The sequence below is a fragment of the Tasmannia lanceolata genome, unplaced genomic scaffold, assembly GCF_043159265.1.
Source record: "Tasmannia lanceolata isolate RefF3 unplaced genomic scaffold, GAP_Taslan_0.1 ptg000025l, whole genome shotgun sequence".
Taxonomy (NCBI): Eukaryota; Viridiplantae; Streptophyta; class Magnoliopsida; order Canellales; family Winteraceae; genus Tasmannia; species Tasmannia lanceolata.
This window is the reverse complement of record NW_027518702.1, coordinates 12,958,548-12,981,435: the sequence shown is the minus strand read 5'-3', so window position 1 is coordinate 12,981,435 and position 22,888 is coordinate 12,958,548. Positions and strand designations below refer to the sequence as shown.

The 22,888-nt window shown below is 39.4% G+C and overlaps 1 protein-coding gene across 2 annotated transcripts in view; it reads right to left on the bottom strand.

Moving 5' to 3' along the window:
- Positions 1-6,745: 6,745 nt before the first annotated feature.
- The window catches only part of MTO1 (Pyridoxal phosphate (PLP)-dependent transferases superfamily protein), a 31,377-nt gene continuing 15,234 nt past the window's right edge, over positions 6,746-22,888 (bottom strand). For both annotated transcript variants that reach the window (XM_077368444.1, XM_077368445.1), the window contains exons 2-11: positions 21,834-21,937; positions 20,612-20,685; positions 20,342-20,510; positions 18,061-18,120; positions 17,774-17,977; positions 16,470-16,556; positions 10,768-10,875; positions 10,353-10,448; positions 10,125-10,243; positions 6,746-7,114 (exon numbers count right to left, since the gene is read on the bottom strand). In XM_077368444.1, coding sequence (XP_077224559.1) covers positions 6,991-7,114; positions 10,125-10,243; positions 10,353-10,448; positions 10,768-10,875; positions 16,470-16,556; positions 17,774-17,977; positions 18,061-18,120; positions 20,342-20,510; positions 20,612-20,685; positions 21,834-21,937 — 1,145 coding nt within the window. In that variant the 3' untranslated portion in view covers positions 6,746-6,990. The remainder of the gene's footprint in view (positions 7,115-10,124; positions 10,244-10,352; positions 10,449-10,767; positions 10,876-16,469; positions 16,557-17,773; positions 17,978-18,060; positions 18,121-20,341; positions 20,511-20,611; positions 20,686-21,833; positions 21,938-22,888) is intronic.

The following is a 22,888-nucleotide window of genomic DNA, read 5'->3' as shown; positions in this document are numbered from 1 at the left end:
AACTTCGCGGAAAGCAATTTCGCGACTCACTTTCGCAGGAGAGAACAGCTGCACAGGCTCGCGTTTTAGCACATTTTTTCCATTTTCATTTGATTCATCTGAGGTGGATATTCTGCTTGCAAAAGTGACCTGCAAAATGGCTCTCAGCAAAATTGCCTAGCAAATCTCTCTCTCTCTCTCTCTCTCTCTAAAGGGTGGCCCAGTGCACTAGGCTCCTGATGTAGATGTGGATAGCATTCCCTCTTTTGATGCATGGAAGTGGACCAACCTATGGCTGATCCAAGGGCTGAGAAAGAACTTGCTCGGATGGTCTATCATTTTACCTTTCCTATTCAGTCATTAGGGATTGAAATTTGAAATAGGTGCTTATGCACAATATTCAGGGGTAAATTTGTCTCTCATGAATTTTCATTTCTTGTCATTGAAATTTGGATGTAATGGGGGCTATATAAAGCCTTCCCTCCCATTCTTTAGTTTCAGTTTTCATTTTCATTTTGGAACAAAAACTTGGGGAATGGGTTGTAATCATGTTTCTTCTCCTTAGGAGAAACTATGTGCTGAATTTATGAAATCCAGAGGAAATTGAGATCTTATGAGATGTGCGCTTGTGAAGTCCAGTATTTTTCAAAATGAACAGTGGGGCCCACTTCTTAGGATGATCCAAACCATTCATTTTTGGGGCCAAAACGTAAATAAGTAGTACCCATATTATTTTTATAGGATGATGGTAACCTTATGATTTGTTGAGGGACGGAGGTTGTGGTGTGTAAAGAGAGCGACGGAGGGTTGCAGGGCTCGATCGTTCGAGCAAAGATTATTCTTACAATTCCAGATGCATATATTGTCCACGATTATTTGGCACTTGGGTTGTGATCTTCATAGAGGGACAGGTATTTGAATTATATGATATTGTTGAAGGACTAAAAATGTTTTTGCTGCTGCTGCTGTTGTTTTTATAGTAGTATATTGTTAGTTTTGTGTAGCATGAAACCGCCATCGACCTTATTTGATGCCCTTATTCTCTATCCAAAGAGCAAATGAAGAATGTATCTATATTGAGCATTTTAGTCATATGATATGGTAGTTAAATTAGTTGTGTTGACAGTTTTCAAGCTCTTTATCTAAAGTGGGGTATGTTTCCCTTCACCTCATTGTGATGCCTAACGTGAATGCCTTCATTAATTTTGATTATTTATTGAGGTGATTAAAAGACAGAAACTTACTAAAATAACATGGCGAATGAGCCAGACCCTTCTTCATTTGATCCATTTTCAGAGAATTCCCCTCTTGATTCTCTAAATTTACTCCCCATGGGTTGATTCATTCCACCCATCTCCATCCTTCCCCATGCCCTATCCGTCCATTCAACCACTTTCTGCCTCCATGACTCCATCTCTTCAAGTCATGCTCAGTCAGACACTTAATATGAGATTCATTTGAGTGTTAATCACCGCGCCTTATGTGTGGCGGATGGGGATTCTGTTTATCATCTTTATATTCATTGTCATGTTGCTAGAGAGGATTGATCCTTTTTTATTGAACTGATTTGGGATCACCTAGATTATTTCATGCCATATTACGGAGTCTTTTGATCAGTGGTCTTTTACTCCTTAACCAATTAGGAGTTATTCTTTGGGGGCTTGCAATTGCTTCAACTATATGGTTTCTTGGAAAGGAAACTAATAAGTAATAACACTGTTTTTGAGGATCTGTCGAAAATTGTGCAGTCAATTCAACAATAGGTATTACACACTAATGCCACTGAGTAGCGATCCTTCTTGAGTTTCGAGTCTACTCCTATTCTTTGTTCTAGAAATATTGTGATGAAATTCAATCCACTGGCAATTGTGGATAAACCGACCCATAGGTGGTCCCCTCCAGTTCTTGGTTTGTTTTAAGCTGAGCTTTGATGGGTCTTATTTAGGAAATTGTAGTCCAGCTAGCATTGGGGGTTTATTCAGTGATGCTAAGAATGAGATCACCATGATATTTTTATGATCTCATTGGGGGATTCAAGACTAATACGTCGGAAATGCAAGCCCACCTTACGAGTATTCTTCTTATAGATCAAGATCTTCTTGGTGTCCTTCTTGTTTGAAGGTGACTATCTCATTGTTATTAGGTGGGTCAAGGGAATAGTCACGCATGACTCTTTGCGGGCATGATTGAGAAATTGAAGGATAGAATGGAGGGTCATCAGTGGTGTTCTAGCATGTGTGGCGTTTGGCTAATTTCGAGGATGATTATCTTGCCCTTTCCGAGACTTTTGACTACCTTCCTCCTTGATGGAGGTGTTGCGTGGCTTTGTTCTTTTCTTGTTTGTTTTCTACTTATCTTGTATGGACCGTCTCAGTTGCCTTGTTGCTCTTTTTAGCTAATATAATTTGTCATTCAAAAAAAGAAGAAGTGGCAATGCATGATACAAGTAGTTCAGAATGGAATGTGGCAGAGTTTCTTTTAACAAAGTTTTATCACATGAGTGGGTGTAAATGAAATGAATCTATAAGCAATTCAATACTGTAGCTGATTTCTCTTCCAATTCTGATTTTTGTGTGTGTTCTGTATAGTCTGTTACCTCTTATAATTGCAATGGAATGTAAGCTTTGATATGGGATGCTAGAATATGGTTCATATGGTTATGCCTCATGCTTTGGGTTTAAGGATTTTTTTATACGACGAACTGTACTATGAGACACCAATAAATATGTCTTGTGATTTATTTCTACAAAGAGTTACAGATCTTATTACAATTTACAACAATTGGAACCATTCAAAAAAAGAAAGAAAGAAGTTTACGACAATTCGAAAATTCGAATGCAACCGGCTTGTGATTCCACATTTGGATACGTTATATAAGCGAACGATGTATGATTTGCAGAATTCTATTCTAAATGCTGCTTCTGCATGGTATCAGACAGGAAAAATATCTTATTTTTCACTTTTCCTCACCACTCTTGCTTCTGACTGCTCTTGTAATTCAGTGACCGTTGATGAAATTTCCTTGATCTTGTATTGAACTAGTCTTTTAAGCAATCTAGCTTCTTTTTAGTGCTTGATCAGACCAGCTACATGGTTGTGAAAGTTTATAGCTGCATTCCTTTTAATAGATCCACTTTGATCTCCTCTATGATTTTTGCTTGAAATTCCATCAAAGTTGAGTTTCATGGATCTAGAAAAAGACTTCATTCACTTCACATTTGACTTTTACTGTGCCCTTCCTTTGGCTGCCGCCCTCCAATTTCTTAAAGCTTGAGCACTTTATTTGGTGGTCGTTTACTATAATATAAGGTCTGAAACTAGCAAGGCTCTCAATCTTCAACATGGTTTTATCCATATTCAAGGTATTTCAAACTATATTAGTCCTTGTTCATTTAAGATTATGACAACCGATTGTGAGTCCAAAAACCAATTATCGGACTCAAATTTACAATTAAATTTGAGTCCGATAATTGGTTTTTGGACTCACAATCGGTTGTCATAATCTTAAATGAACACAGCCTTATAAAGAATATTCCTGATAGCAGATATCTTGTCCATCCGTTCGATCCGCGGAAATATATACCTTCAAGGTCGTATTTGGCAATCCTGAAAAAAATTATGGAATCTTCATCTATCTAATTGTGAGATACGAAAAGAAAGGACGACAATGTGATTTGAGAGGGTGTAAGGTTTTGCTCGTTAACCCTTCACTCTTTAACCATTTGGATACACAGATTTTAGAATCTAGGTTTTTAGGTTGAAAACAGTGTAAAAGAGGGTTCATGATCAAGCTATTGTTTTTTTTTTTGATAGGTAACCTTGATATGCTGTCCTAACAGGGTTTCTTGGATTTTAAGTGAGAAATTCAGGTTTTAAAAATCTCTCTTGCATCTTAAGATTTCTAAAACCTGGAAATATGGGACGATCTGCTGATTGTTGACAGAAAGAAGGGCGAGAAGTCAAAAACGACTGCTGGTCCGCTTCTTCTGTTGTCTCTTAGCTTCAATTTTGAAGAAATCCCGGATTCTAAAATCCGCATAGTAGGGGCCGTTTGGATACGCGGATTTTAGAATCCAGGTTTTTAGTTTGAAAACCGTGTAAAAGAGGGTTCATGATCAAGCTGCTGCCGTTGTCGTGTGTCACGGGCCTAATGTTTGAGCAGCGGAATGACCTGTGCGGCGCCCCAACATGCACGAATGCTAGGGCAAGCCTTCAATCGTGCAAGGCTTTGAAGGCCCTACAGGCCAACACCCCTTTATGCTTCGAATGCGCACATAGTCTCTAAGCTGTTCATCAAGCTACTTGGCTCAGATCTTGACATGCACTTCTAGATACCCACTCTCATGATTAACCTGCATTACGAGTACATCGAACATCAGGCCTTGGAGTCCAATGCAAAGTCATCGAGTACAAGGCATGACGATGCCACACACCAATCCACCAAGCGCTGGGGCTTGGTCATCCAAGAAGCAAGATGCCCCATAGACTGATCCGCAAGGTGTATACCTCGCGAGGGCAACCGAAGTCGCCCCGGCACAAACTCATGGGAGACCCCTGCCCACAAGACGTACCGCGGTGCAGGAGGCAAACAATATAGTTAGCCCCTTGCACCGGTCTGTATGCGCAATGCATGTGAGAACCCAACCCAACACGCACTGTCTTTGGCCCCCATCCTCGACCAAAGAAACTGGAGCATCCCTATGGATGGCTCGCAGTCCGCACCTAAAGCTCCCTTAGGGTACGCCTACGAGTTGAAGTATAATTTCTTGCTGTGTGCGTCACATGCATAAGCAAGTCCTCTTACAACCCATGAGTAAACCGCCAAGGTTCCGGTCTACACCTGCTAGGTCTAACGGGGGAAGAGTCAGCAAGTCACAGGGTCAACTCCTCTTATAGAGTTTGGCGAACCAACCCTTTCAACCAGGAGTGGCAACCAAAGGTGCTATAAGTGACGACTTCTCAAGATGCAACACGAAGAGGTAAGTTTGGATTTTAATACCGGTTGTGTCCCTGAACTGTTTTCTCGTGACACGTGGCAGCCAGCGTTTCATGGATTTTAAGCGAGAAAATCAGGTTTTAAAAATCTCTCCTGCATCCTAAGATTTCTAAAACCTGGAAATATGGGAGGATCTGCTTCTCTATTGCTGACGGAAAGAAGGGCAAGAAGTAAAAAACGACGGTTGATCCGCTTCTTCTCTTGTCTCTTAGCTACAATTTTGAAGAAATCACAGATTATAAAATCCGCGTATCCAAACGGCCCCGTATTTTTATCCCTATTTTTCAGCCACCTCACCCCCTCCATGCCCCTCTCAATTCTCTCTCTCTCTCTCTTCAACCCTCATTGCCCCTCTCCTACAACTGGATACAATAACATACCCTGGGAAAAAAAATTCATGGCTATCAAAGGTAGCCTAAGCAGCACTTTTTTTCCTGGGTTTTAGGGAACTCTCATGCGTCCCTATTCCACACCCTCTTCTCAAGTCTCATTCTCACGACTGGACACGCCAATATAACATGGAATGATAAGTGACTCTGTTCCACCCATTTTGCCCGGTGTGAAATTTAGAGAATGAGAAGTGCTGAATAACGCAGCCTATGAAAGGAAAGAGAGTCCACTGAAAATTTGGGAAACAATGATCCAAGGCCATTTTCTGTAATTACAAATTTTATTCACAATCACAATTGGCTGTCAATATCTCAAACAAACAGTGCCTTAATAAACTAATATTCTATGAAAATAAATCTATTGATTTTACAGATAGTAACCATATTCATGGAATATTAGTCCCTTTCAGTACACTGCTTCTTACTTTATGGGGATTTGATTAATTCTTAATTCTTTAATTAAGAATTATCTTACTTCTTTAATTAAGAAATTAAGAATTAAAGGGCTCGCTTGTGCAGATAAGGCCTCTGTAGTAGCGTAGTGTATATAACTTCGATCATAGGGATCAATTTATAGTCGCATAGCTTCATAATAATTTTGTAAAATGTTCTTTTGAAAATCAATCAAATGCTTTCATCTCCAGTTCTAGCAAACGGTGATTGAGTGAATTTCTCACATAGATGTTAAAAAGGTGATCTTCTCGCAAACTGTTGAAATGTAAATTCAAAGATAATACCCTTCCATTAGGGCCATGCCATTGGGTAGAGATAATACCCTTCCATCTTAAGTTCTCTTGGTCCATCAGGGTACAATTCTCACTCCTAAGCATGGTTTTAAATTTCGACCGAAATCCGAAATTTCGGTGAAGAACAACACCAAAATGCATCAAAACCGAAACGGTCATTTATTTCAGCTGAAATTTCAGGTTTTCCAAAATTTGACCCAAAAAATGTTTTTTTTAATATTAATTTAATATTTCACCAAGATTTCGACCGAAATTTAATATTGAATAAAATATTAGTTTCGGATCAAGTACCAGATTACGGTCGAAATTTCAGTGTCGAAAACCGGTACCGAAACCGAAATTTTAAACCTTGCTCCTAAGCACCAATTCAGAATATACACGCTGCCCAAGCTCAAGCTCAAATGATATTAAAACGCTTCTAAAACCCACTGCCTTCTTTTGCTTTACTCAAATGATGATATCCTCCCTCAGCACTTCACCTGATTTCCTCAATGCAAATACTTTCAAGAAAATACAGGATGTGACCAGGAAAAAGGAACCGAACCTACGTAGAAACATGGGTGGTGATAACCCATTGTATCATCTTTCTAAATATTTTTTTTTATATCATGATACTATCATCTGTTGATCAAAAATAGAAATAATGTCAATTTATTGGACCATAATATTTTGATTTCCAAGAGATCTACAAATTGCCTTTAGGGGCTTCACCCCATAGACATGCATACCTAAGAATAACATCATTACTTGGAACCATCATTATTTAAGAACTAAAAAAAAAAAACTGTCATGATGAGTTTCAACCAAAACACAGATTAATCTCACCAAATTCCAAGGAGAGGCACACACACACAACTACGCATTCACGCGCGCGCACACACTAGATAGACTCCAGGGCCTGAAGGATGTCTGCCTTCACATCTTCAAAGTCTTCAACTCCAAAGCTGAACCGAACCAAGTTATCCTTGATACCAAACTTGGCTCTTTCCGATTGGGAAAGGTCCCTGTTCATAAGAACATGATGATCAGTGTTACTGATGTAAACTTTTTAATTTACGGTTCAATGCAGTGCTAACAAAAGATCCCTGATCTATAATAATTTTCTCTACTTACGGTTTTTCTACATGAGAAAATCAAAGGTAATCCTCAGGTCAGTCTAAGCAATAGTTTGCTACTATCAGTTCTCTTGGTCATAGACATGATCCTCTTCTTATTAACCTTTTTTTTTTAATTCCCCTGATGAATACCCTATATGATTTAATTATCTTTCCTTTTGCTTTCTTTGATGGTTCAAGTTTTTTTTTCACTTGTGTATTTTTTTTAAAAAATTGGCAGATATATATTAAATTCATACGAAGATTACATAGTGGAGGGACAAGGAGTCCCTTAGTAAGTACATCACATGATGACCTAGGAGATAACTACAGGTCCCTGGAAGAGCAAAAATACAAAAACTTTTCCCCTTTCCCCGTTCCCTTCACATACTTCACACCCCAATAGAATTTCCAACTCTACGATCTATTCATGATTAACGTCCCATTCATGGGTGCCACCGCTTCCAATTTCCATTTTCAATGATAAGGTAGAACCTTCACTTCAAACCCTTTCCCATCCAAATGTCGCTTCAAGCAGCTATGTTTTGTTAAAGAACGCCTTTTCTCCCTAATTCCACCTCTTTGGGAGACCCTCCTAAACCCAACAATCCTTTCAACTTAGCACTAATAATAATACTAAGACAGTCAGAGACCATTAACGCTCCCAAACCCCGAGAAATAGCGTTAATTCGGTTTGTTTTTTAATTTTTTATCGAGAGAACAACTCCCAGAATGGCTCTCTGAACAGCTCTCTGCTTCCACAAAGAGTAGGAAACAAAATCCCGAGACTTGAGAATCATGCTAGAAAGGTGCGATCCGATGATCCATTTTTTGAGAATGCCCAAAGTCTTCTTTGGCTTTGGTTTCTGACCATCAGGACCTTTAGAATTTAGATGGTCTAATTCGCTTTAATTCTTGATCAGAAAAAGGTCGCACCTGCCCGCACACCCCTTTTTTTTGATGCTAATACAGATCCCAAGAGGTTATCTTCAATCTCTGAGGGATTCATAACAACCTCGGGACCACCACCCTTTTTCTTTGACGGGGATTTGAAATTTGAGTTTGAATGGTAGGATCCCAAGGACCCAACGGTCTTCCTGCAAGGATTCCTCCACTCAATCGGTAACCCATTTCCCACCGCCGGAATCACCGGTGGCCTTCTACCATGAGATTGGCCCACAAGTGGATCAGCCACTGGAGCCAGAATTGGCAGAATCAACGGACTCATCGGGTTCGAACTTGTCGTTTTATGGGAGGCAGTGTTATGCGGAACCGATTGGGGCTCATTGCTTCCTAAGAATTGGGGTATTTCAATTCCAATGGTAAAGCAATCACCCAATATCCAAATCTGTACATAAGGGTGCGATAACTTCCATCTAGGGGTTAGGATTTTAGCTGACACAAAGCTCATACAATGATCATGACTTCCTTTCATCCTTACTTCCAAAACCGGGCCAAATTTTTTTCCTAAAGCTTCCACTGTAGAGGTAGCCCAAGCATGTAACGGAATTTCGTAAAAATTAACCCAAAATTCTTCTGCTCCCCGCACAAAGTCCTTATGCCAAGCAAAAAGAGATAGCAGTTGGCTTCCACATGCCTCGAGGCCTTTTGCTAGAACCTTGGCAGCCAAATCCGTGGAGTCAAACATGAAAAGAACTTCATCCTTTGCTAGAACACAGGGTTTGGTGAGAGAAGGGATGTTCCAAAAGATTTTAGCCCATTTCCAAAGTTCATCCAAGGTCCCATTGTTGTCCCTTCTCCTACAAATCAGACACGCCTTTAAAATGTCAGTCCGCATTTCCACCGCCTTTCCTGAAATAGATAAAGTCGAGGTCCCTTCCTCAACAGATGTCAAGATCTCCCCGAAATCAGGCCATCACATACTCTCATCCTCAACACTAGTCGAAGGCTCCTGTGGCTGGTAGACGGGGAGTCAAGACAGGAAGATGAGCAATTGTCTGTTTGCTCGGGTGACACCAAAGGCATCGATTCCGCCATCTAAAGTTAAGGTAGTCACAGGTTGAGTAAAGCCAATCCCCAAGCCACCTCTCCGATGTTGCCCATTTAGCTGTCTTCCCCATTCTCAAAGAATACCGATCAAGCAAAGATATTAGGCTTCTAATCTTCCCCGGGATTGTGTAATTGATGAAAGGAAAGCTAAGGGTAATCTGAAAATTACTCCTCGTTGCTGCTGTGTTTAACGCCCGTCTTCGAGACAATCTGCAAGCTATAGTTCTCCTTCTTCCCCGTTCTTATTTGCAGACACTAAAGCAATATAACTTCACCTCTGCTCTCTCTTCAAACCCTCAAAACCCATGAAACCCTCTCTAAAAACACTTTAGCAGGGAGCTGCTCCTTACAACACTTGCAGCAAACTTCCCTAATTCTAAGAAAATATGGACGATCTCACCTCCCCCGCAAATAAATTTCTTCTTCTTGATCCTCTTCTCTTCCTCCTCTCCAACTTCCAAACCCTAAAGCCCAAGTTCTTCTTCTTGTAACCCTAGATCCAAGAACCTTTTCTTGTAACCCTAGCCCAAGCTCTCCAAGTTCCAATTGGAGCAGACTTCTTTCCTTACCGAAATCCTGCCCTGGGTTTGTTAGGGTTTTTCCCTTCTCCACTCAAACCCTAACCACCTCTCCAAACCATGGTCATGACTATTAAAAGGAACTTTAAATGCAGTTTCAGAAACCTGAGTTTGGAGGGTATAGATGAAGGGTTGGAAATTGCAAGGGAGAAATTGTGAAAGCTTTCTCAGGTTCAAGCATTCTAACGAAGCTGAGAAGGGTTAAAATTAGGGAGAAATTTCACTTGTGTATTTTTTGTTACTTGTTATGTGGTGCATGCATTAAATGACCACATTTGAGTGGCTCTCAATTATTTCAGGATTTAAAATAGGATGAGAAAAGCAGGGAATACCAGTAAGACATGATGGCAGGCGGGTCAACAATGCTCTCGCAGCCTCCAAAGGAAGGGGCAATGTAAGGGATCTTTAAAGCATCAATGAATTTCTGATTAGTCATCAAGTCTCCGTCCACCTGTATAACATGGAACCATATCGTATTTTTTAAGTACCATAAGTTTATAATCAATGAGGGCAAAAAAAATGAAGTTACCACATATCCAACATGTAATATCAATGCCCACCTCAAAACTGACCACACCGCCAAAACCAGTCATTTGTCGCTTGGCGATATGATGCTCCGGATGACTTGGCAGACCTGGATAATAGACACGTATAATCTGCCAACGGCTACCATATTAGCCTTCTAGTCTTCTACATGATTATGCTTTAGAGGAAGTATATGAACAGGATGCTACAAATTAAAAACACATTAGTTTTACTACAAGAAGAAAAACTTTTGAGAAACCAAGATTTTTATTTATTTATTGAAAACTTAGCATAGAGACAGATTACAATGAAATAATAACCATTCTCACCCTCACTTGATAGATGTAATTAGTTCTATAACCACTAAATTCCTTTAAATCTAAAGATGAATAATTATGACCATAACAAATCCTTCACTAAATGTAATATAGGTTGAGGTATTTATAGCACCTTAGGATGGGCCTCTAAAATCTCGGCCATCTTCAATGCTGTTGAGTTTTGTTGCTGTACACGAAGATGCAGTGTCTTCATGCCTCGGATGATCATATACGCAGCATTCTGATAATACAAAACGGATGCTTCCCATTAATATATGATGCTGCAATATCATCAGTTTGCAAACTAAAATACTAGTGAATAAAACTGTGTAACTATCATGAAGAATCGTCAATGATGCAATTCAAAACCACAAAGCGCTATTGAATTGTAACATCAGATCTTTAAATTGTAGACATCTAAAGTACCAACATGTGGGCCAAATCATCCACACATCCTAGAGGAATGCTACAGGCAGTCACATCAACAACCCAGTCACCGGGGCATGCACATAAAAAAGGGTGTCACCTTAAAAAAATAAAAAAGATGACCTGTTTAATATGCACAATGACATTGGGACTGCCTGTAGCATTCATCATGACATCCAAAACCAATTTTTTGTCAACTTTTGAAACTTCTCAGGAGTAATGAATTGTTTTTCTTCTAATTAAAAAAATGAATTGCGAAAAAGATGACCTATTTAATATGCACAATGACCTTGGGACTGCCTGTAGCATTCATCATGACATCCAAAACTAATAACCTCCTCTTCGAGGATGCCTTCCGAAGATTTGCTTCCGTCTCCATTTTCATGCCCTCTTTCCTCATGCCTTCTAAAGATTTGCCTCCGTGCTTGCTCCAATGAAGTACTTTGAACAGTTAGACGAGTTTGATGCAAGTAAGTTGGTGAGGGAGTTATTAATAGAGTTATAGGAGCGGTTGGGAGTGCAATGGGAGCGGTTTCCATCTCTTCAGGATCGCGCTCCCTGGAAGCTCCTTCCTAAGGAGCGCCGAATCGAGGTTCCGAATCAAGAGCGGCACCCAAATGGAAGATTCCTGCTTCTAAGGAATTGCCCCATCCAAGCCAAAAGAAGTACCAACAGATCCTAGCATCAGGAGCAGGAAAAAAAAGTTGGGGGAACATCCAATTCCCCCAAGATCCACAAGAGCAAAGCCTTTCAATTACATCTCCTGGAAAGAGATGGAAGGTTTAATTTTCCTAAGAACCACTTTCACAATACCTTTTCTGCTCGAGGATCCCAAACCTTTTACGTTTCAGATCAGAATCTTCATGGAAACACAATTTCGAATGATTGCCGCCGCCGCCCCCTCCCCCCCCCCCCCCCAAAAAAAAAAAAAAACACAACACACACACACGAGCAAGATATCACTGACCATAGCCCAACCTTCAGACACTCTTTTTCATGAGGTCCCCCCTTCGTAGTTAACATTAAATTTAAGCCTTGCCATCTCCCACCCTCTGCGAGTGACCAAGTTACTACTTAATCTTCTAGCTCTAATCAACCCTTCCAATCACGAACTCAATTGAGAGAAAGAAAACTCTAGGTTCCTTTTCCAACCCCACAAAACATAAATCAAGCACTTTACTCATTTTGAGCATGTGATTTTCCATCAAGTCCTTAAGTTCCATCCTCTAAGTTTCTGCACCCTGCTATCCCCTAGATATGATTGTTAGGGATCCAGGATAATGCACATCATTAGGCTCAATCATAGCTAAAGTGAGACTATCCCCCTTACTTTGAAAGGATACACACACATCACTATCCCAATTCCCCACCTCGGAAAGCCCATCTCCACAGTCACTAAAAAGTCACCTGGGAAGAAAAATCATGGTCTAAATAATAGAAAACCAACAGGATCCTCTCGCCTCTCACTCAAGTCTCTATCAGAGTTAGCCATGGCAAGCAGCTGATAATCGGATCACTTATTCAACAAAGGTGCCCTAATGCTAAGATCACAATCCGAAATCCAGGGTAAGTTGGGTTCATCCTAGCTAACAACCTGATAATCAGAAGTAACATGCCTATGAAGACGAGGGTCTTTGATCCAAGACTCAGACATACCTGAGGTCACATCCCTTCTGCTGCAACCATGGTCAATCAAATACGGAAAAGGAAACAAGAAAAAACAGATCAGTTTCCCTGATCGTGAAACCCAAAGGTGCAATGTCTCTCAACTAAATTCGGGAAAAAATTGATCACTTTGTCCATCACAAGCACCACAGGTTGGAGAACCAACACTGCAAAGTGAATTATGAGGCCCTCTTCCCTCCAAGGACAGAAGCACTGAAAAAGCCAATCGGCCCAAGTCACCAAGGAGTGGGCACAAACCACCACCAACACTACTCTCCCTTGTTTTGAGCTCGCCAATGTCCCCAAATGACCTTCCCCGAGAGTAGAGATCAGCAGCTTCAAGCGGAGAACCAGAAGCATATCATGGGACACAGAAACAATTTGTAGAACATCAACAAAAAGCCCAACCAGAATGGCTTGACGACCGGTGCTCAAGCCTGGATTTGTCGAACTAGGAGGGCCTCACTAGTCACTATTCAGGGCCAAGTTGTGAAGGCTTACCGATTGGTCCCCATATCCCTTACTAAAATAGGGAATCCAGGCATGGACTCGGTTCACCAACATCGGTCCTAACTGGGTCCAAGTACGCACCTGGAAAACATCTTGACCAAGGCAGATGGATGTCAGCCTCGTTACACAACCCATCAAGCATGTGTTCCCAAAAGCAACAGCGTTGTGAAAGAGACTCCTCGAGCAGCTAAAAACTTTAGTTGGTCGCAACATTGTGATAGCTTGGCGGCGTCAGAGTTCCTGTTGCTCGCATCAAAGCATGGAAGTTGCAGTCAATTTGAATTCAAATTCAAAAACACAACTTCTCTGCAAGGCCAAAGAGATAGGGTCCCACAGTATGGACCACCGAGAGAAAGCTGGAGTTGGTCGGGCCCATTGTCATAAAATGGTCCTCTCATCAACACCTCAGAATTCGAGATTCCAGCAATTGCCAAACCTTTGCCTCTACTTGTCGACACGTCAGTGACCAAAGGTGCACCTGTCGGGGTAAACCAATATTCTCTGCCATCTTAACCTAAAAACGAACTTGTCATATCATTGCTTCTGATGCCCCAAACATCAACCATCATATTTGAAGATTAATGGATCCAATCACCGCCCCCCTCTGTCCAAAAGAGATTTCTTCCACCGCCAAGATTTAGAAGATTGTTTCTTCCACAGTGATCGACAGAATATGCCCTGAAGGAAAAACCCCAAACGAGCATGTGCACAGCTATCCCACATCACAGCCCTAATCTATGATACATAAACGGTTAAAAGGCAACCTTCCCCGATAGAGTACCAACCATGAGGTGAAACTCCTCTGATCTCCCACCATATCTATATAAATGAACTTACACAGTTATCATTCCAATGCAAAGATCAGAGAACAAGGATCCAGGTTTCTCTTTCCAGATCCTCACAATGCCCAGCCTATTGATATCCAAAGGAATTTTGATAATGGTTTCCTTCTTCCCAACTTGGTGCACATGTCTTTCCCCTCATTCCGTTGGTTCTCTCAAGCCAAACCTCAAGCATCTTAAATGAAGAAGAGAATCTGCTTTTAAGGACTCCCCACACCCTGTTCTGAAAATGCTTGAGCAGAATCTTCACCGCCATAAGACACACGACTATCCTTGATTGTCGAGGATGATTGAGGAGCCAAAGAGTTAGCACCAACACTCCTGGAAGCTCTTGTGTAGCCCTTAGCGATCCTTCTACAGTCTACACAACACAGATGGTTGTTCATAATATCCCAATTGAACCTAAGTCTATCGTATCTCTAGCAGGCCACCTGTCTCCTTAAGTTTAGAGAGTTAAATTTGAAACACTACCAGTCACAAAGAGTACCTCTTTCTTCCACTGCTTTAGAATACCTTCTACTTGAATAGGTTCTCTGCTTGAAAGTTCCACCTCTAAGCTCCATTTTGTCCTTAGCTCATCGATATTGACTAGAAGTCCCACCTCGGTCTTGAGGCATTTGTTAATCGATTGAGTCCTCTTTTCACTCATCTTGGCTCATTAGACTTTCCTGTTATTGCTTGTTAGGTTGTGAAAACTAAACGTCAAGCAGAGAATGGGTTTCGACTGCAAAAGGAAGAGACAGGGAGACCACATGGTATCTTTTTGTATTTAAGAAAATAACATGTTTCAAAAAGTGGTATCTTGTTTAATAATTACCGTCTGCCCGCCCCAACTGGTAATCTACACATGGGTAAGCACCAAAGGAGGCGGTTGGGGGAAAAATGGGGGCAAATATATCAACCTGTAGACACCCAATTTTGTCAAGGTGGAATTAATGAAAAGTTGTCACGAGAAAGAGTCTCATAACGTAGTATTTTTCTCAATCTCTCTAGGTTACGAAACTAGAAAGATTTTTCAAAAAAGAAATTTACCCCGGAGGTGAAACAAAAGCCCGTCTTTACACGGTATCCCGCCTTTCACAGCACGACCAAAAAGTTCGATTTCACACGGCCTTTCAACCGAGAAGTTAGCTTTGAGTAAAAAACATTCGTTTTTATCCAAAAACACTTCGTGTTCCGAAAGCCACCGATATTAGGTTCATTGGAATCTCCACGGAACGAGGAATCCAATGGATCTGACCTCGTGCGATTCGGAGTCCAAACGGAGGAGTTACGGTCCGCCGAAACTCCACGAAAACCCGTCAAAAGAGACGAAAAACCCCTTTGGTTATTGTTCCTCTAATGAAATTCGAATACTTATCCCCTTTTCATCGGAGGAACAAGCACGGGTCCTAGGCCCTAACCTAGGTGGCGACTCTGAGTTTCTCTTTCTTGTGAAGTCCGGATCATGGTCCCGAGTTCGCAAGAAACACAGATCAACTAACACTCCCTGAGAACCCGATGTGGTGATCCCCCGCCGCCCCGGCGCGCGCGGGAAAAAACCGGCTCCCACACAACCCCCTTCAGCTTTTGAGCGATTCATATGGCATGAAAATCACTTTTTCACATACATTTCAAGTTGAATCATGGATCATTTTCCATGGTTTAAAATCAAATGGGAAGACAAGTTGAAAAATATAGGATTTAAAGTTTAAACAACACTATACCGCTCCAATCATATGCTCAATGTCTGAAAATTAACTAAAAAAAGCTATTTGAAGTTAGTAAACATTTAAATAAAAGGGAAAAATACAGATACACCCCCTCAACTTTCTGACATTTTCAGCTATAACCCTGACTTTTAAAAGTCACCAACTACACCCCTTGAGGTTTCAATTTGTATTAGGTAGACCCCCTCAGTGGACGGTTCATCCACAGATCGAAGGGTTGGGATGATCCTACGGAGCTGATTTTTGGGGCACACCCTATCTATGTCGGGGCCCATCAAATGAACGCTTTGGATCATCCAAACAATATGGTCCCACTGTGTTTTTGGTAGTGTTTGGATTCGGGTATGGCATTTGGAGGGGGGTATGGGTCTTCATTAGCATTGATAGTGTTTCAAAAGAGGGAGTCTACCTTATACAAATTGAAACCTCAGGGAGTGTAGTTGGTGACTTTTAAAAGTCAGGGTTAGAGTTGAAAATGTCCGAAAGTTAAGAGGGTGTAACTATATTTTTCCCTAAATAAAAATTTAATGTCTGAAAATAAGCTCATAAGGAATTAGAAGTTCTTTGCAGCCAATAAACGGACAATGAATTAACACAAATACATGCTAGCGTGGCAACAGATGCAGCAAAGTTATAAAAGAAAAGCATTGTGTAAAACTAATTATAAAATATAATAATCTCACCGGATTGAGAACACCACCCAAAATGTGATGCAGACTACGCACTGCAGAAACCACTTTCTTTGAACCACTAATGCAACCTGCAATAACCTGAAAGAGAAGAAATTTTAGTTTTGATATTTCACATATTGACACAGTTTTACTCATAGGCCATGTCTGGCAGCCATGAATTTTTTTTTTTCATGATAAATCAATGACTTCAAATGGTGAGAAAGGGGTTGGGTAGGTACTCTCCTGGGCCTCTCGTACCCGTACCCGACACGTATGGAGTGCGTGTACGTACCGGGTATGCCACCCCATAATTAAAGAAATAAAAATCATTTTTCTTGTACAGGGTGCGTTGGGGGTGCGCACCCACGCGTACCCGACACGTCCTTCTTCTCTTATCTGGTTTGTAAACCCTCCTGCTTCTTCTCTCTCCTTTCGTGTACTTAGTATTTACATGCAAACCTACATTTACTTAAGATTTGCATGTAAATAACGGAATACCCTTTAATTGGATTTATTAAAAATAGTTTCAAGACCCAAATCTAAAACGAAAAAAAGTCAACTATCCTGTTCTAGTACAAAATTCGCAGAAAAAAGGTCGGGTCAAAATTTTAACTTTCTTAACTTCCAAACGGTGGGGTATTTTTCAAATTTTAAAAATTCATAAAATCTATCATGTCCAACATTATTAAATCCCAAAAGTCCGGTATAAAAAATCTCATAATTTGGTCTCTAAAAATTATTCATCTTGTCAAGCACTGGTCAACACACTGGCGACAGACTTTTTTTCAAATGAATGATGTATTGATGTCTCATGTTATGAAATATGAAACTTAATCACTAATGAAATCAAGAGTAATATTAGAATTTTCCATTTTGATGATGTTATTGTTATTTGATTGCTCTCCAATTATTTATTTTTATTTTTATAAATATATAATAAAATATTAAAATATATTATTATATTCGGCGTACCCAAACGTACCCGCATCCGGTTTTTTTGGAAAATCACGTACCCATGTCATGTCGTACCCGCACCCCGTACTCGTGCTTCACATAGAGATTTTGAGAACTGATTGAGTAGACGTGGCTAAAAATCAGGAAAAAGCCGATCCTATTGAGTAGAGTGTTTTGGTTCCTGATTTTTAGCCACTTGGAGACTGTAGTTTCCTCATTTCTGTTTCCTGGTTTTAGCCACTTCACCCGCCCTACCCCTCTCTCACCACTTGGAGACACTAGTTTATCATGAAAAAAAATTCATGGCAGCCAAACGTTGGCCTTCATTTGTCAATTCAGAAATTAGCGCTTGCTTAACATACATCATTGTGACCTGCGATGTATTTGGTCACAGAATTCAGTACAATATCTGCGCCAAGAGCTAAGGCCTTCTGGTTGACAGGACTCGCGAAAGTACCATCGATGCAGACCAGTGCTCCCTTGCTGTGGCAAAGGCTTGAAACCAATTCAATGTCAACGCAGCGGAGGAACGGATTAGTTGGAGATTCTGTAAAGAAAAGAGACACCTGTAGGAAAAGCAACATCAGGAGTGCCATTCTCAATGAAAATCATATCAAAGAAAATACCGCGAACTAGACAATTCACTGACATTGTGCTCATCGAGTGCAGATTTCAGCGAGTCCACATCAGCAGGATCTATGACAGTGGCCTGCGGTTGGAAGATATGAAAAATAAAAAAATAAACAAATAAACACAAAATATATTATAAGGAAAATCAGAAAGTGTGGAACACAGATAACGTAAAAATCAAAAATGGATTTTGAAAAGAAAACCCGGATGCTCCGAAGTTTGAACATAACTGATTGATGATTATTCCTCTTTTAGCAATAGGAAATAGAGACGATCTAGAACATACTCATATATGATTATTCCACTGCTAGTTAGAGCCACAATTTATTCCTCGTTTAATAATGTTGTGATTTACTCTGTATCACACTAGAGACAGTTTCATGGAAAACCCGGATGCTCCGAAGTTTGAACATAACTGATTGATGGTTATTCCTCTTTTAGTAAAGGAAATAGAGACGATCTAGAACATACTCATAGATGATTATTCCACTGCTTGTTAGAGCCACAATTTATTCCTCGTTTAATAATGTTGTGATTTACTCTGTATCACACTAGAGACAGTTTCATGGTTGTCATTTGCTATGTGGTTTTCAAAATGTCATAAAGAGCGTTATAGACTATGATACCCACATACGGATAGGCCGATACTGATACAGATGAAAACACGGAAACAGATATACGACAAGGCAATCACCATTTTTCAAAAAGTAGGATACGGATATGGATACGGGCATCCCATGCAATGAGATAAGACATGGCAGCTATCAATAAAATTTAACTAGATTTAACTAAGACAATGAATTCATAATAAATCTAAAATAACATTTGTAAGACTAATACTCAAAGTTATAATAGCAAATATAATACATTAAAAAGCAAAAAGCATGATAGTTAATTCGTTTGAAACAAGACAATTATTTAACCAACAAAAGTATCCATGAAGCATCTGTAAGTATCTGAGTATTGTGTCGTGTCAGACACCATATGTCGGGTGCTTCTAGAAGTATCCAAGTATCATAAATTCCTGACCTTTCTTTTTCTTTTTTTCTCTTTTTTTTCAACAAAATAGACATCATAAGTCATAACATCATAAATTATATAAAAAAGTCGTAAAAACAAAATCCATTTCCATGTTACACGGATTTTTTTGAATGGACGAAGAACCCATGTCTGATACGTAGCGTATGCCAATACTCCAAGATCTTTGTGACAGTTTTACATCTCTTTTATCTCTTCTTTTCTGAATACTACTATCAGAACTTTACAGTTACCGCATGCTTTGAGTTTTATCCATTTTTTACCCTTATTTACATTAACATTATGCCATAGCAGTGACATGCATAGTGTCTCAAGTTGTTTGTGGTCCATGAATGGACGACAGACATCAGGAAAAGAACAGGTAAAAGGTCAATTGTAATCCTGGACTGGTATTTTATTGTCTTCACCGTCATAGGATCTTGACCCCCGTTCATTTGTTTTTGGTGTTTCTGCTCTTTGAACGTTGTGCTGTTGTATGGCTTTGGCCTTTTCCATTGGTTATAATACAATTCACATTCTGAAAAACCCAAGTAAAAGGGAAAATCATTGTTTCAGGAAAGCAAACTAACAGGTGAGGGTGAGAAAATAACCAAAGAGGGGAAAGAAAGGTATGCACAGAAACTACTAAATGTTTTATGCTTTATCCCTTTCATAATGAGGCAAGAAAACTAACTTTAAAGGTGTTCATAGCAATGCCAGTAAAACAACAGAGAGGCCCACATATGAATAGCGAGCAAACACATCATGACTTCGAGTGGGATAGCTTCCAAATAAGAGATTGAAGGAATAGAAAAGCGGAACAATAAAAATCACAAGTGAAATGTCTAAAAGCCGGGATCTATAAGGGTCCTGGTTCTTTCTATGCGTATGCCTACTCTGAGATCTGAATCATACCAACCAGAAGACAGTTATCCAGTTTAAAAGACTTCCTTTTTTTACGAAGGTAAAACTTAAGTCTTTTTCTTTCTTTTTTCTTTTGAAAATTAAATCTTTCACAAATAGAAGAAAAAATGACAATTTACGAACAGAAGAAAGATTATCATCTTTCCCTGCCACTAAATATTGAATATATAAAAAGATGATCTTTAGTAGATAACTGCATGTCTGATGACAATATAGAAGTAAAAATGAACTGATATTCCACATAAAAATGGAAATAAACTGATAAAAAGTAATGATACATTAAGGCATGTTCCACAGCGAACCATTTTAAAAAAAGTACCAACTAAAACAGCTAAGAGAGAGAGAGAGAGCATCATTACCGAAATCCCCATTTTTGGAAGTATAGTCTGGATGAAAATTCTAGTCTTTCTGTAGCAATCTGTGGTTGTCACAATATGCCCACCTTCTGGGACCAATGCCAGCATCATAACTGTAGTGGCACACATGCCAGATGCCAATAATAGAGTAGATTGAGCCCCTTCTAGTGCACTGCTCCAGTAGATAAATTGAAAAGATAACATTTAAATACAGTATCCAAGAGAAAAGCAAAAGGAAGCGCACATGCAAATGTATCAAAATGCAGGACATACCTGATCTTCTCCTCTGCAGACTGTGTAGTTGGGTTTCCATAGCGACCATACTCAAAACTCACATGGGTCCCCTCCTGTTGAAAGTTCAAGGTCATATTAGGATAAATAAAAGAAATAGATAACCTGTTCGTAGTCCTGATAAAGAAATATTAGGAAAGGAAAAAGAATTGCCATATTAGTAATATCATCCAATCAATCAGGTGGCTGCCTCATGAAACAGTTCCTCACTGGCATGGGCTACAAAACAATAATCTCATATTATAACTTGTATATTCCTTTGCAAAATACTCAAGTCAAAAAGTAATGAATAACAAGATCTGCGGTACTTAAAGCCCAGGAATTCTTACACTTTTTTTACCAAAGGAAAACAAAAGTACTTTTAGTTCCTTTTACATTGAAAAAACGAATGGTACTTCGAAATAATAGTGGACACTTAAAAAATGGCTCACTTGTGAGATGCCACAAGGTTATTAATTATATTGGCACAAGCTGATTAAAATTTACTGAGTGGAAGGATTGCCCGCTAGTCCTTAGAAATCAATTGTCCCTTAAACAGTGAATAAGAATATAAAGAAGAAGAAGAACTACTCTAGAGATTTAGAATTGGCAGTAGCCTGCAAGAACCACCAAGTTTCGGATTTCAAAACTAAACAAAAAAGTCCCATAGATGACATTCCACTCAATTGTCAGATAAAGGGATCTTTAGTAACTATTAAATTTCAAAAAGGCCCTTCCGAGCAATACTCTGGTCTTCATTTGCCTCTCTGATAACATGACCCAGACCTCCAAGATGTTGGACCCTGCCAAGGAGTGAACGGAGATCCCATGTGATGACTCACAACGACACAGTCTGCATCCACATATATATCATACTGACAAATTCACAGCTTGTTTGCTATTACTTAATGTGGGATCACACTCAAAAGTTAAAGATTGCAACAAAATATAATCCATACTGGTACAGGGGCCATACTGGTGCAAGGGGTAAACCCTTCTTAAGAGACTACTTGATATAGAAAGAAAATTTAGTATGTTAGGGATAAGTATTCAAGAAGAAAATTCCATATTGTAATAACCATAAACATTTAGAATGATCAAGGGGGATAAATAAAGATCCAGTGCACAGACACAAAATTTGCAGCAATCCGAGAGCTAATTCTTAAGAGAGAGAGAGGAAATAAAGCATACCTTTTTTTTAAAAAAGTTAGGAAATAAAGCATACCTTAAAAGCAATTAGCTCCGCAACGGTCTTGAACGTGTAAGCAGAAGTGTTGACAATAGGGGTGGTGATCGCATCAGTAACTATACAGCGTCCTAATCTTTCACCTTCATAAGCCAAAAGGAAATAGTCATTTGAAGTGACATCTCCAAAATGAATCAAAAGAGACCACAGAAGATCAAGACAGAGAACCAATCTAGCAGGCTCGTGTTGCTTCAGCCTCTTACACAATTTAAAAAATCGTTACATAAAATCCAGAAAAAATAATATAAACAAGGAATATTTTTCCATAATATCAATAAAAGTAGATGACTTTCCTGATACACTATATTGTAGAATTTTGAAATTAAATGGCTAAGGGGCACTTGATAGGAATTCTTTCTTTTTTTTCAGTACTCTTGCCAATTAACTTCAGAAGAAATGATTGAAGCCCTCATACTCAAACTCATTTTCTGGGATTTTCTATCCATACTTTAAATCTACTCTTCATCTTATCATAAAACAGATTCTTTGAAAATTATTAAATCTACTCTTCATCTTATCATAAAACAGATTCTTTGAAAATTACAGGAAGAAAGATGCTTCCAAAGATGACCCACTATAATAAAATATGAATATCTGAATGATTATCCACCAAAAAAAACAAAGAATATCTGAATGATTACCATGGTTAATAAATAAGGTTGAATGATGGAAAAAAAAGCATGATTTCAGTCCTGAACTTGCAATATACATACACACATATAGGCCTTGTTTGGATTGCAAGAAAAGTATTTCACATTGAAAACGTTTTCTGGGAAAAAAAGTCTTTCCTCAATTTAGAGGGAAATAATATGATTAGAATTAATGTAGAGGAATATCGTCAGAAATTGAAGGACCCTCTAAATAAAAATTTAATAGGGTTTGTTCAATAAAGAATGAGGGTTATAAAGGAAATGATGGGGGGGGGGGGGGGGGGAGGAACAAAACCAACAATTGTTAAGATTTACTGGCCGTTTGGATACATGGAGGACTGTAAGATCCTGAATTTTACAAGCCAAAACCTGTATTTTATAAGC